Raw genomic sequence first — 14,523 nt, forward strand, 5'->3', positions numbered from 1 at the left:
CCAGGGTCATCCCACACTGGCCACCATCCCTCCCAGACCCCTGTCCCGGGTTCCCATCCTTCCCCAAAGCCCTTTGCTGCAATGACATGCAGGAACCAGTCCTCCTGGCTTGTTTTAACATGCTCTTTGTCTCCTCCAAAACGATTTATTTTTTCCCCTTGCCGCTATCTACCCTGTGTCCACTGTGCCCACCTAACCTACCACCACCAGTGCATAGCCTCTTCACGTGTCCCGGATCTCCCTGGGATGCTCCAGCTTTCGTCAATGAGTGGCTAAAAGGCAAACACCAGCAACAAAACAACAACAACGAAGTTCTTTATTTCAGTCACCAAGAAGAAAAAAAGAATTCAAAGAGAGAAGATGCTAACACGGACCCCAAAGGCGCTCCAAACAAACCGGAGCGATTTGCACGAGTCCCTTCCTGCAGCAAGCTGGGTCCCAGCACGAACACGGCCCAGACCCACGGAGAGACCCATGGAGCTCCCACACCTGGTAATCGGGCAGCTTGTGGGGCTGGGGGGGTCACGCGGGTGCTCACATCCACCCTGCAGAAAAGAAAGGCACTTCCCAAAATCCAGTGGCACCCTGCAGAAGGACACGGAGAGGACTGATGGGCAGGAAGGGGCCCTGTGGCTCCGACCCCACCGCCTCTCCCCCTCCCCAGGTAACAGCCTCCAGACAGAGCGAAAGCAGGGACATGATTCTGGAATTAATGTTAATTCAACAACTCACTAAGTCAATATTACTCCTAAATTTCAGCCCAAAGTCACTGAAATTATGGATGAGAGACAAAAATCCCAACCCTTTAGGATCTCCATGGAGTAAAGCCTTGCCTGTGCAGGCAGAAGGGGGGCAGTGACTTTTTCCCTCTCTCTGGAGAGGAGCAGCAGCCAGGCACTTGCAGACAGGCACTTGCTCCCCTGCATGGGGTTCACAGCATCGGCCACCAGTGTTGTGCCCTCCCCAGCCCCTCTGGAGATCCGCTTTGACTTCAATCCGTGCTGGTTCGGGGACCCTGAACTGTCCTGGGTCCCAAATTCAAGGGTCACAAGAAACACTGAACACGGGGAAATTGCACTGCTCAAGGGGCAGAAAGTCTCAACAAGCACCGCCAGCCTTAATTCTCCTATCAGCCCCTTCAAGCCCACCCGTGTGTCAGGTCTGACCCCAAAGCCCAACCTGACCCAGGTCGGGAGCAGCCATCGGCAAGTGGGGACCCGTCCCCATGGCCACACAGAGGCAGTGGCCCCGCTCTGACCAGTGCCGCCTCCTCTGCCTGGCCAAGGAGGTGGCTAGAAGCAGGGTCGGGGATATCAGATCGTTTAATTGAACCTTCCTTCCAGTTCAAAGAGAAATTAAGCCAAACTCACACTAGAGGCTGAGCCTTCAGCTCCTGCAGGTGGAGGAAGCCACCTGGGACCTCTCTGCCTCCTGGTGCCACATCTCCCAAGCCTTAAATCCCCCCTCCCCTGATGCACGGAGTGGGGCCATCTACCAAAACCCCGACACTGTCCTTTGGAGAGGAAGAGCCAAAACCCAAGCAGCCCTGGCACTCCGTCCTCTGCCCTAGGGAAAGTCCTCCCTAGCGCTGAAGCAGCTCACCAGGGGATTTTGGCTCCCAAGACACAACCCAGCTCTCTGGCTTGGTCCCCACCGGTGACATGGTCGCAGCTCATGGGGACAGCACGGACGGCGTCGAGTCACCACCGGGCCCCACCGAGCCGGGCAGAGAGAGCCCAGCCCATCGCTGAGGTCCCTTCCTTGGGGTTCAAACCATGAAGAAATGCACGAAGAAGCCCAAGGAAGGAAGGGGGGGTCTCCCCTGTGAACAGAGCGGGGGCTGCCGGGGCGGGGGGCTCAGATGCGGCCCCGGGGGTTGTGCTCGGGCAGGGGGTGCTCGGCCGGGGGCTGCTGCAGCAGAGCCAGGAGGATGCGCTGCAGCTGGGTGAGGCGGGCGCGCAGCGAGGTGCTGGAGAAGAGCCTCAGCTGGAAGGACGGGTCGAGGGGCAGGATGGAGATGAGCCACCAGCACCACATCGGGCCGTCGGCAGAAGCCTGCAGGGGAGAGAGGGGGCAAGCCCTGCGTCAGGAGCCGCAAGGCGGGGAGGTGCACGGCCTTCAGGCAGCACTGCCGATAGGAAATATTTGCTTGGAGTAGTAAGAAGGATCCTGCAGCGCTGCCTGCCATGGCTATGGCACTCATCCGAGCAGCCCTTTCGTCTGTTTAGGCGTGAGATGGCTGGATGAACTAATTCAATTTCCAGGCAAACATTCCCTAGGGACTCTCCCCCCACAGAGGCAACCGAGAAAGTCTGTACGAAACAAACAGAGAAATACCTTGCACATCGGTTTGTTTAACACCACACTTTTCAACAACATGGGCAAAATCCTGCACGCTCCTAGAGGCACCCCAGCACAGCAGCGCTCAGCCACCACCACCATAGTAGAGTCAGTGCCACATCCAGCATCTGGCACAACCTCCCCAGGGTCCCCAGGGATGGAGGATTTGGGGCATTTGCTTTAGTTTTGCCCAGCTGCTCCAGCAAGAGCACAGCAGCTGGGCGCTGCTCAGAGAACAGCAGGACAGGCTTGTTTGTAAAGATCCAGGCAGGTAGCACCCTCTTGAAAGAGTGAAAACTAAATTTTGGTGTTTTGTTTTTGTTTTTGTTTTTTTTTCCCCCATAATCTGAATTTGTCAGAGCAACTTAATAAGCAAACTGGATCCTGCTGGCTTAGCACCTCTTCCCTGGACAGCCAGGGCTTTCTCAAAGGAACAGACAACAGGAAAGGAGAGCACAGCTGAGCTGTGGGGTTTGTGTGTTTGCCCATTTGTTAGTTTTTTTTTCTTTTGGATCTGATTCAAAGGCTCTCTCGGTACCCTGTGGAGCACCCCTTCCCTCAGGACGTTACCTGGATGTCCTCCTCCTTCTCCGGCAGCGGTCCATGCTGCATCAAGAGGTGCCTGGAGGCAACGTCTCCGTGCTCACAAAACCTCTGGGCCAACTCGTAGGTGCTTTCGTGGAGGCTCTGCAGCTCCTGCAGCTCCTCCCCGGCCACCTGCAGGGGCAAGAGGAGAGCAGAGGGGGGCACGTGGGGAGCACGGTGCCCACCGCGGGTGCTCTGGCTTTGTCTGGCTTTTCTCCTCCTCCCCTGGCTTTGTCCCACCACACCGGGGGCTTCTGCCCTGGCCCTGCCCTCACCTTCTTGTCCTCCAGGTACTCGATGTCGGCAGTGTTGTAGCCATCCCTGTGTCCACGTCTCAGCACCCGGAACCGCCGCCCGCCGACAGTGTCCACCAGCGACCTGCCGTCCGCCAGCAGCTCCAGCTGCCGGATCTGCAGCATGCAGCCGTAGTCTGCGAAGCTGGAGGGAGGGAGAAGGAGAAAAGAGGGTCTGAGCACAGTGCCGGTGGTGGGAGAGCCGCTTCTCCTCAATGCACCATCTCCAAGCAGAGAAATGGTGTGAAATCAGAAATTAATTCTGTTGGCATTTGCTGCAAGAGGGCAGTGAACAGCGAGCGCTCCCTTGGATTTGTCTTGTACGAAAATGACTTAGGTCCTCATGCTGCCCTGATGTCCAGAGGCCTGAACATACCATCCCTTGCAGAGACATCCCAAAACCCATCTGAGGCCAGAAGATGTTATCTATCTCATTTCAGTTGAGCAGGGAGGGAAGATTTGCCATGTAAGTACAGGTGTTTAATGGACTACTTGGGATAGGCACCTAGAGGCTGAGCACACCTGAGATCTGGAGGTATCACCAGGAACACAAGGTGACCAGGCTGCATCAAACAAAAGCCCGTTTGGCCCATGTGCAACCACAGCTTGCTGTGGACAGAGTATGAGAAGTAAGGGAACCATGAAGTGGCCATGGGCAGGCAGCTCGGAGATATCCTCCCTGGGATTTCTGCCAGCAGGATGCAGTGGGAGATGAAATCGCACCCCGTTCCCCCTCTCTGAACCACTCGGGATTTTAGAAATGTGGAGCTGGAGCAGACAGGGGTAAACGAGCCGGGCCAGAAGGAAGCAGCCTCGTCCCAGAGCTCACCTTTTCCCGGTCTCGTACACGCACATGCCGAACCTCCTCGTGCCGGTCTCCTGGCACTGCCGGATCATCAGGCGGTAGCGGGGCTCGAAGACGTGCAGAGGGCAGGCGATACCCGGGAAGGACATGGTGCATACGAAGATGGGGATGTTCTTGGTCAGACTGAAGGAGAGGAGGGGACACTGCTGTGACACCTCCAGGAATAAATCCCACCAAAGGCTCTGCATCGGCTCGCACCCTGGCTGCTCCCCCAAACCGCATCTGTCCTTTACCCCACGAAGTGATGCTGTGGTGCAGACCGCCACGATGCGGTCCTACAGGTGAGAAGCTTGAGAAGCCCCCACCTGCATACACACACCCCACACACACCAGAGCAGGTCCCTCTTACTTGGAGAGCTCGGCCATCTCGGCCTGGTGCAGCTCCCGGCGCTCGGCCAGCTGTGCGGGGAAGGTGGCCAGCATGATGTCCTGCAGCAGCACGGTGCAGCTGTAGCTTCCAGCCTTCAGGTACTGAGAGAAAACAGACCCAGAAATAGGTTGGACAAGAGCAGGACGGGAGCCCCGAGGCCACCCTGAGCTCTGAATCATGCTCACGTGTGTTGGAGCCGAGGGTAACTTCAGGTGAGAGAGCGAGGGCTGAAGCCCACCAGGGAGGACTGCAGGACTGAGCAGCGCTGGCTCAGACCCGGGGCCCATCTAGCGCAGCCTCCTGTCACTGACACTGATGTGGTCCGTGTATGACAACCTAATTTCCCCAATGGTCTCCTCTCAATCCTTTTTCATTAAAGAGAAAATCAAATCCCCAGGCTAGCAGGTTTTCCATCCATTTCCATTTTTAAAAGTAATTAGCATTAACTTCCTCCTCTCTCTCTCCCCCCTCTAACTCTCAGCCCTGTTTACGATCTCACTAAATCACTGTGGCATCTCGTGGAAATGAATCTCCTGGTCTTAATTATCAGCTGTCAGGTCATTCCTGCACAAGTGGAGCTGACACCGCTGGGCCAGGCGGCCGCCAGCATGCGAGCATCCTGCCTGTCCCCTGCCTCCTGCCTGTCCCCTGCCTCCTGCATGCCCCCCGTGTCCCACCTGCCCCCAGCCCCGGGCACACCGCTGGCGTGGAGACCCGTGCCCTCACCTCTCTCAGGCTCTGCTTGCAGAGGGGGCAGTTGGGCCGGTGGTCCAGGCAGCGCTCGAGGCACTCCTTGCAGAAGGTGTGCCCGCACGGCGTCGTCACCGGCTCCAAGAACATCCTGCAAAAGAGCCACCATCGATGGACCGAGGTGGGGAAGAAGCACGTCTGCTATAGGCACAGCTCCCGGCCGTGCCCAGCCCTGTGCTGTGGGTACCGCGTCTTTGAATCCCCTTACTGCGACTCGAAAATCTTATGGGATTTTGCTTCCAGCAGGATCAAGGCATTTCCCCTACCCCCTCCTGCCACTTCAAGGGAAATTCACAGCGATGCTGCAGGATGAGACGCCGCTGGAAGCTGTTTCATGCCGTGCTTCCCAAGCCTGGGCAGTATGAGGCTATGCAACTTGCTTTCACTAAAGCTGCATTAGCTAATCTTCACTTGTAACTCCTGTTAATTAAATGTAAAGGTTCCTAGCTGGCTTATTCCTGTAATTAGAAGCCTGGGCTCAGGCTGCTGGACGTGCACACTGATGGGAGATGACAACTGTCCCTGGCCTGAGCTCCCCGGCCCTGTGGGGTGCCCACAGGCCCTGCTGGGCTGAGCATTTCTCCAGCAGCCCGCAGTGGGAAGGTGCCTCCTCCTCCGGCTGCAAGAGCTCAGGTCACTCCTGGGTGGCTCCAGGATCAGAAACGAAATGAAGGACTTGAGCCCAGCTCAGCGGGGACACTGATACCCATGGAAATCCCCCACTGCAGGTGCAGCTTGGGTCTCCTTCTTCATTCGCACTGAGCCCTGATTCTTCCTGAACACTACATTTCCTTGCTCTTGGAAAAGATTAAATTCACCTAATTCAGACCAGATGCAGCCTTGAGCTCCCTCCCCGTGGCAGTTCACTCACAGTTCATCCTCCCATGCCATGCCCAGACCTGGAGCAAGCCACCGTGCAGGAAACCTTGACTGTCCCACACATATAGAAGCACAGCGCCCAGTCCTCTGGCAGCAGCGCTTGCACAACTGCCCAAGGTGCTGGGACACGCCAAAAACTACAGCCTGGTCTCACCATGTCCTCTAAAACACTCACCCCCCTCAAAGGCACCGAGCCCTTCCCCAGCCAGAGCTGGAGATGGACACAGACTCTGCCCTGGTCTATCAGGGTTTGCAACGCCCCGATCACGGACGGTGCTTCCCTGGGGCAAATCCTTCCTGTTGTGGCCTGCAGTTACAGAGGGCGACCATCACCTTGGATCTTTGACCCTACTGAACAACCCCACCTCTGCACCAGGTGGAACCACGCTGTGTCCTGGGACGGAGTGAGCTGAGCTCCCACAGCCTGCCAGGGCAGAGCCTGCCCCATCTGCCCCTCTTATCTCTTGTCCCCACCAAAACTCGCGTTTCAGCAGTACCAGGGACTGAGTTTGCTATTAAGAGGGGAAGAAAGATTCAAACCAGGGAACAGAACTGGGAAGGTGCCAATTCCTCGTCCCCAAAGCTCCCCAGCCGAAGGACTCACCGTATGCAGAGGGAACACTCCAAGTCAGAAATGCTCAGCAGCTCCCCGAGGTACAGCTGGTTACACTTTGCTGCCTCTGCCTCCTCTTCGTTACCTGGTGGCAAAAGAAGAGAAGGGAAGAAAGACCCCCCATTTTCATACTGAGAATTAATCTTTGCTTTCTGGCCTTGTTCTGAGGTGTAGGGAATTAGCTGCTACATGAGTGCTTTGAAGATTAAAAGCAAAAACGTAATATAAATGTGACATAAACCCAGCCGTTAACCCACGTGTGTTCACCCACAGCTTGCCCAGCACTTGGCAGAAGAAGGCAGTATCTCCACCTCCTTTTGCAGGCGGGGAAACTGAGGCACCAGGCGGTGCAGTGACCCAAAGAAGCTCCTACACAGAGGTCTCTGGAGGCCTGGGTGGCTGCCACGAGGGATCGCCACTGCTTTGGGCAAACCCAGGTGTACAGCAGCCATCGGGCTGGGTGCTGGTGGCAAGCCAATGCCAGCAGAGGTGCTGCCTCCCCAAAATGTGATATGTCACGTCCCTCACAAGGATCTTCTGATCTAAAGCCCGTCTCTGCTCACTGGTCCGGCACACGGCACAAACACTGAGATTACAGTGCCAAAACATCTTGTTAAGGGTTATTCTGCAGGAGAAGAGGTTCTGGAGCCTCTGCAGACACTCACCGGCCAACAGCCTGTGCTGCCTCTCTGCCGCAGCCCCCGGCTCCTGCTGTCGCCCTTGGGTGGGGGTCCCCTGGCCATGCTCAGACACCGCGGCCCCTCTGCCGGCCTCTGGCTCTCCCTCCTGGTCCTGGACACAGCAAGGAGAAAATCGAGCCCGACACCCCTTCCTCCTTTGAATACAAACCCATCCGCCCCACCGAGACCAATGACACCAGGATGTTTTCTGGCACATTGCTGTCTGTTAACATCTTGCATCAGCAGAGCGTGCCCCTGACAGACATCCCTGTTCAACCCCCCAACAGCATCTGGGAGCCAAATTTTACTTTTCTGGGAGGAAACACAAACAGCCCAAGAACCGGGGCACAGAGCATGCATTCAGGGCATGGTTTATCTCATGGTTAAAACACGGGCTTTCCCTGCCCAGATGTACCGCCGGGCACTGGGGTGTGTTTGAACCCATTGCTCCCATTTTCCCTCTCTCCAAACCTGCCAAATTCCTCCTTAGGAGACAAAGAGCAGAAAATGAGTTTTCCTTAATGGCTCCTAGTGGTCTGAGCTGTTCTCAGATGTATTTTTTGGATGAAAAACTGCCATTAAGACTGAAATTTTCTCTTTTATTTTTCTGAATGTAATGTGGCTTTTGTGTTTTAAACACAAGGGTCTAAAATCTTGTGGAAATTACTGCAGAACAAAACTAGGAGAGGACTGGAAACCAGTAGGAGCCTCCTCTGCTCCCCCAGCCCCTCAGCACCATTTCTGAGGGTGTTTTTGCTCTCCCACCCCCTGCTACCTGCAGCTGCCCACCCCTGGGTGTGGCCCTGCCCGGCCTCCCTTTCCCGCACCTCTGTTCCCATCACTTGAAAATCCCAGTTTGGGATGTCCCAAAGGGACACCAAGTCCCATCATTGTCTCTTACCTGAGCTCCTGCAGAGGAGGATGCAGGGTCCCCTCCGTCCCCCACTGCCTGGGGACCAGTCGAGCACCGGTGGGCAGCGCGTGGCCAAGGAGCATCCTCCTGGGCGAGGATCTACAAGGAGAAATGGGGCTCGGCGGGGCACTGGGAGAAGGACATGCTGGCTGAGCTATACCCTAAGGTGTTAGTTTGGCAGAAGGAAGATGGCAGCAGGAGGCACTGCATAAAAGAGTCTATTTTAAGGTCTGGGACCTGTTTTCCATTACCCAAAAAAAGCAGGAAGGAAGTGCGCAGTGGAGAGCACAGGGTCATTCCTCATTCCCCTGCCCTTTCCCTCCTGGAGGGCAAACGTCCACTCATGGCATGAAGTCCTCATGCTGGGGACACTGCCAGCGGTGACAATATTTTGGCACACAGGTGGGTGCTGGCCTGAATGACACCAAAATGAAGTGACGCCAGATCTCCAGTGACAGCTTTCAGCAAACTCACATCGGGGCAATGGGAAACTCCTGGACCAGGACCCAACTTCCCTTTCTCCCGAAACCAACCCAGAGCAGCAGGACCGTGAGGGACACGAGTCCTTCAGAGGAACAGGGCACCTCCCTGAGTGACAGGAGGGCACGGGACCACGCCACGCCATGGGCCCACACACCTTCTCCATCTCGCTCTGTGCGGGCTGGAAATGGGGACACAGTGTCAGGCAGTGCTCCCATGCCAGCAGGGCTTCAGTTCTGCGTCCCATCTCCAGAAGCACCTTCCCTTTCCTGAAGAAGCCCTGTAAAGCAGAAAAACCTGCGCTGACTATGAGACGGTGGACAGCTGAGAGTGTCCCTTCAGCTCCTGTGTGCACCCCGAGCTCCCAGTGCCAAGGGATTCTCCCTCCAGCATCCTGCCCACTCCCATCCTGGGCTGAAGTACCCGGTCACATCGCTGGCCCCACACTCAGACTGGTCATTTTACCCACCAGACCCATGCACCACATCAAACGGGGCTCCACCGTTGCAACAGCCAAGCAAGTAAACCCTGCAGAGACCCAGAGAAGGGGTCAAAGGGCTTCTGCCTTTGACGCTGCAAAGCTATTGCCAACAAGTGCAAATCAGCAAGTGAGCTCCCAGGTCTGGTGTCTTCAGGGGCAGCTCAGCCCGCAGCCAGCATTTCCCCAGCGCAAAGCTGGGACCCCTCACACCAGCGTCCTCACCGAGGATGCGTGTGCACAGGCACACGGTGCTGGATCTTTACTGCTGGGCAATGCGCTCCTGTTAATGTTACATAGTGCTTGCGTCCTGTGTCTGCAGCTTCGTGGATCTGGGCAGTGAATTTCTGGGCAGGATGAATCCAATGGCTATGAGAACTCAGGATCGCCTGTGAACCACACGCTGGGCCCAGCAATCAGTGGCTGGCAAGAGACTGTGATTAAGGCCTTTGGATTAAAGGTAAATTATCTGTGTCCCTACAGCCAAAATTTCCTCTGCCTTCTGTGATCAGGGGAGCGAGCTTTCCAAGGGACATTGGGACAGCAAGGGGAAATCCTCTGGGAGGATTAGCTCCCGTATGCAGAGGGATGTGGCTCCAAGGCTTCTCCAGCCTCCCCTCCGCTCACCTCGTGCTCTGTGGGCTCAGCCTTGCACACAGCCTCCAGGTCTTCCAGCGCCTCCGGGTACTGCCCCAGGGCCACGAACGCCTCTGCCCGGCACCGCCGCAGGGAGGTGTCATCTGGGGCTGGGAAGAGAAAGGTGGGGGCTTGTGCCACAAGCCCGTGCAGGACCACACGGCCAGGGGGCACATGGGCTGCGCAGGCAGCTCGAGCCAAACACGAGCTCCTCTTTGGCACGAGCCACCAGCCCCATAACTCTGCAAGAAAGTCCTTTCCCCAAATATCTGTGTTAAACTCTGAGCCTCTTCCCTGTGTTTTTCCCCATCTTTCCTCAGCCGGGGGCCCCACTGCTGCCCTGGGGCTCAGCTTCAGCTGCAGTGGGATCTGGGCTCTCATCCATCCTTTTGGGGTGCAGCAAAAAGGCTGTACCACACATGTGCTCTCCGCAGGGTGAGGAGAGACCCTGGGGGAGCAAGGAAGGTTCCAGATCCACCCCACCACATGGCTCTGGGCCCCCCAGCACAAGAAAAGGCTGAGGTTTCCCTAAACAGAGGAAGGGAACTGGGCACCCAGGCCTGCATTATCACAATGTCACTGGTGGGACCTCAGCGTGCAGGCGCTGCTGGCCAGGACACTGCGGGTGGCGTGGTGCAGAGCAGCCCCTCTCGGAAACCAGCACTCCGAAATCCCAGGCAGCACGACTCAGCCAGGTGTGGCGATGCTTTGTGGGTTTGAACCGTGCAGGATTCGCAGACCCACCCCATTATATCACAGCCACGGAGGTGACCTACATCTGCTGCTGACTGCCAGCCAAGGCAGCGGCCCCGCGCCTCCCCCAGCGGCGAGCATCACCCGATGGCTGCCAAGGGCTGGGGCCGGGGACACGCTGCGGTGGGGAAAGCACAGCTGCAACCCCGGTCCCTCTGGGCAGGACACCGCTGTCATCACGTCTGTCCCTGCTGGCTCCCCGTGGGATGACGGTAGGGCCAGCATCCAGGGTCACTTTGAAGCCAGACAGCAATGCTGGCGATGTCTCCCGCACTCCCAGCCCTGGCAGCTTTTCCTCCCAGCCCCGGTTCACACCAGGCGCTGATGCAGCCGTGCCAGCACCCAGCAGGTCCCGACTCGCAGCCCCGTGACAGCACGGTGCAGGAACCTGGCATCTACCTGCCACCGCTGCCACCGTGCCCAGGCACCTGCCATGTCCAGCCATGAGGAGGAAGCTCCAGGGCAGCTCCTGCCTCTTTCCACCCCCGTGCCCAGTGTGGGGCACAGCAGGACCCCGCTCTCTGCCCTGCTCCAGGTGCAAGTCAGACCTCCCATCCCAAGCTGCCCTGCAGCAGCCAGGCTGAGAGGGCACCGTGTGCTCCCTTCAAGCCCACGTGCGTGCGTGATGACAGCCATGACCTTGGCACCCGGAGCAGGAAGCAGGGGAACTTGCTGTGCCGTGACCCGTCCCTCAGGCACACATCTAGAGATGAAATGCTCCAGCTCGCAGTGACACGCGGAGATAAAAACACAGGTACAAAGTCCAGGGGCTTATTTTCCACATGGGCAAACGCATTTGAACATTTGCACTGCCTGGTAATAAAGTGTTCGCTTTGGCAAAAACAAGATGTGTAAAAGCAGGCTACGAATTCTGCATTTCTCTGGTGCTGCAGCTATTTTTGATCTATGATATCATTAGACATTGAGGACGGGAGCCAGCTGGCAGACCGGCGGCTGCGGAGTGACTGACAGCGCTCCTGGCACATCGGGAGCCCTCCTGTGTTACACTGCGCCTTTCTGTTCACTTTGTCAACTTGTTACCTTCTGGTTTTCTGCTCGCTTTAGCCACGCAGTCTCTGCCAAGCAGAGAGCTGCTCCGTCTGGCAGCGAGTTTTGTGCAAAGCCGAGGGTCCCTGCCCTGGGCAGCACGGAGCAGGACTGTGCAAACCAGCATGCACGTTCCCACCCGGCGAGCTTTTATTAACCTTCGGTTTTAAGAGGAGCCCAGAAGAAGCTGAGCAGCCTAAAAGTGGTCAGCAGGCTTCAGGGGGTGGGAATCCTGCCCCAAAAGCACCACCCACATCGCAGAGCCCAATCAGCACCGACACACACAGGTTTATGGGAGCTGCAGCCGATTTATGCTTCCTCGCTGCCCCAACCCAGCTTCCCCTGACCGCCGGGGAGCCGAGCACGTAGTGAAGAAAGGCCAAGGACAGAGCTTGCAGCAGTTTGCTCTTTCTCCTCGCGGAGGCTTTTTAAAAAGAAACACCTAAGCGTACAGCCCAATAAGACAAAGGCCTGGCACTAATGAAAAGAGTAGCAGAGGACGGCGCATATGTGTTTGCTTTGCACAAAGGGCGTGGAGGATGTGAAGGGGGTGCCCGGGGAGGCTGCACAAAGGGACCCACGCTCCGCTGCCAGCACCGGGACCGCTGGCCCCTCAGCCGCGCCGTGCACCCCTGGCACTTGTCTGGCAGTAGCAGTGAGCAAGGAGTGAGTGCCTGCAGCGGGAGCGGAGCTCGGTGCTGCCCGCACAGCGCTGTCATCGAAACGCCAGAGGACCTCCTGCCTCCGCCGCCCCAGTCCCCTGCTCTCCGGCCACGTTGTGTAACCCCTTTTAGTTCAGCGGTACTCTCTAAGAAATCCACTTACGGCTGTGTGTTAAAGCAGACCGACCCCCCCCCCCCGGCCTGATCCTGATCCTGCAGATGAATGTCTCGGTGGGGCTGGGCGCAGAAGGGGGCTGGGGGACCCCGCTGCTTGCCGTGGGGGGCTCAGACATGTCTGTCTCACAGTGGAAAAGTCCCAGCCGTTTTATATAATGATTGCAAGCCCCCAAACTCTTCCCCTGATGCTGAAACATTGCCGGACACCCCTGGGAAGCTGCTGACGTCTCGGCTATCACCATGGAGCTCCTTCCTCCCCAGCTGCCCACTAATGCCAGGAGCCAGGGCTGTCGGGACACGGCTGTGCACCCCATCCTGCCCACGGCCCTGGCACTAGGGACAAACATCAGGACTCAACCCGGCCACCATAGCCCCAGAAGGCCACGTCCCCCTTCTGCTGATGCTCTTTGGCAGGGGTGGGGATGAGTCCCTTACACCTGCAGGTGCAGGAGAAAAGCCCAGCTTCTGTACACCCCCTCCCCATCCCTCCTCAGCACTTCCAGCACTCCAAATGAGCTCCCCAGGTCTCCCAGCTCATGCTGGCATGGGGGACACCGTGACATGGGGACAAAGCGACCCACGCCAGTACCCACCTGCCCCACCAGCACCATCCGCGCATCCCCACCCCAGCTGGACAACACACCCGGCCCCTCCTGGGACCACCAGCCCCAACCTGCCCCCCAAGCCCCCCTGGACCCAGGGGATGCTTACCCAGCTCGACGCCTTTCTGAGCCATCCCCAGCGCTTCCTTCGCCTCCCCACGGGTCAGATGGTGCCGGACACGGGCCACCAACCCCGCCAGCCGCCCGCCTTGGTCCTCGCACTTCTCCAGCAGGCTGCAGAGCACCACGTTGCGCCTCGGCCCCCCGACTCCCAGCAGCTTGAGCTTCTCCTGGCAGAGGGGGCAGCGGGCGGGCACGGCCCCCCCGAGGCACGGCGTGCACAGCGAGTGGCCGCACGACACCGTCACCGGCTCCCAGAGGTGCAGGCGGCAGGACGGGCAGCGCAGCATCTCCCCGCTCCCCGGGGGGCACCGGACGGGGCTACCCCCGCTGGGCGGGCTCGGGGGGCCGCGGTTCATCGCTGCTGCCCTTCAAAAGGAGCCGGGGAGCTGCTGCCAGGGCCGGCGGTGCGCGCACATCCCGGGAGCCGCCGCCGCCGGCCCCCCCCCCCAGTGCCACCGGGCTCAGCCCATCCTCCCCACGGGAGGCGGGGGACGGTGGCAAAGGGCTGCGGAGCCCGGGCACGGCACGGCACGGCACGGTATGGCACGGCACGGCCGGGACAGGGCTCCTACCGTGTGTCCCCCCCCCGTAACCGGCGGGGGCACCACTGGCTGCAGCCGCCGCTGCGCTGCGCCCGCCCCGCCCCGCCCCGGGCGCGTTTCGTAACGGGGAACGGGGCGGGGGACGGGGTGCTCGGAGGCACCGGGCACCGAGGTGAGACCCGGGAGGGATGGGGGAATGGGGGGAGGATGGGGGATCCGGGGCCGGTTCCCGGTGCGGGGTGCTGGGGGGCTCTGGACGAAGCGGGGTGCAGGGGTTTGTTGGGGTGCTCGGGGTGCAGCCCCGCTGTGGGGTGCTGGAGAGCCCCGTGGGTCGGATGGGGTGCAGGGTGCCTGGGAGGTTGGTGAGGCTGGGGGACCCCAAGTGTGCCCCTGCAGCCCCCACTCTGCAGCCGCCTCACTGCAGGGTGCACGGGGCGAAGCAGGGTCCCTCCGGTGCAGGTGGGACACTGCGTCTTCCCCAGGTGCTCTTTGGGAGCTGAACCAGCAGGGACCTGGGTGGGGAGGTCCCCTTCCTGCTCACAGCCCCCCAGGACAGGGGGGAAGCATCCCCCTGCCACTCATCCCAGCAGCAAGGCTATGGCAGCTCTCAGATAGCTGGTGCTGGGAAAAACAGCTTAGCAGATCAGACTTTATGTAAGGATGATGCACAGCTCTCCACAGGCTCTTTTGCATGTCCCTAAAAGCCAAACAAAGACAGGAGCACGCTGGCAGGGA

The 14,523-nt window shown here is 58.7% G+C and overlaps 1 protein-coding gene across 3 annotated transcripts; it reads right to left on the bottom strand.

Moving 5' to 3' along the window:
• Window positions 1-291: 291 nt before the first annotated feature.
• Window positions 292-13,882, bottom strand: LOC118254533 (LON peptidase N-terminal domain and RING finger protein 1-like). Of its 3 annotated transcripts, none has more exons than XM_035559835.2 (12): window positions 13,233-13,848; window positions 9,874-9,992; window positions 8,926-9,048; window positions 8,277-8,387; window positions 7,361-7,487; window positions 6,687-6,780; window positions 5,180-5,294; window positions 4,433-4,554; window positions 4,048-4,206; window positions 3,201-3,363; window positions 2,911-3,057; window positions 292-2,055 (listed from the first exon to the last, which is right to left on the bottom strand). In XM_035559835.2, the coding sequence occupies exons 1-12, from the start codon at window positions 13,600-13,602 to the stop codon at window positions 1,858-1,860; spliced, it is 1,848 nt and encodes a 615-aa protein (XP_035415728.1). In that variant the 5' UTR covers window positions 13,603-13,848; the 3' UTR covers window positions 292-1,857. The 3 variants fall into 3 exon arrangements, with proteins under 3 accessions (XP_035415728.1, XP_035415730.1, XP_035415729.1); XM_035559837.2 differs by having other exon boundaries at window positions 299-585; window positions 13,233-13,882; XM_035559836.2 differs by having other exon boundaries at window positions 315-545.
• Window positions 13,883-14,523: the final 641 nt, after the last annotated feature.

This window comes from Cygnus atratus, chromosome 14 (assembly GCF_013377495.2).
Source record: "Cygnus atratus isolate AKBS03 ecotype Queensland, Australia chromosome 14, CAtr_DNAZoo_HiC_assembly, whole genome shotgun sequence".
Classification (NCBI taxonomy): Eukaryota; Metazoa; Chordata; class Aves; order Anseriformes; family Anatidae; genus Cygnus; species Cygnus atratus.

Excerpts from the sequence above, each read along its gene's own strand:
- LOC118254533 (XM_035559835.2), bottom strand. The coding sequence starts at position 13,602 with ATGAACCGCGGCCCCCCGAGCCCGCCCAGCGGGGGTAGCCCCGTCCGG. Across the intron at positions 3,364-4,047 it reads GTGTACGAGACCGGGAAAAG|CTTCGCAGACTACGGCTGCA; the intron begins GTGAGCTCTGGG and ends CCCTCCCTCCAG. Across the intron at positions 2,056-2,910 it reads AGAAGGAGGAGGACATCCAG|GCTTCTGCCGACGGCCCGAT; the intron begins GTAACGTCCTGA and ends TCTCCCCTGCAG.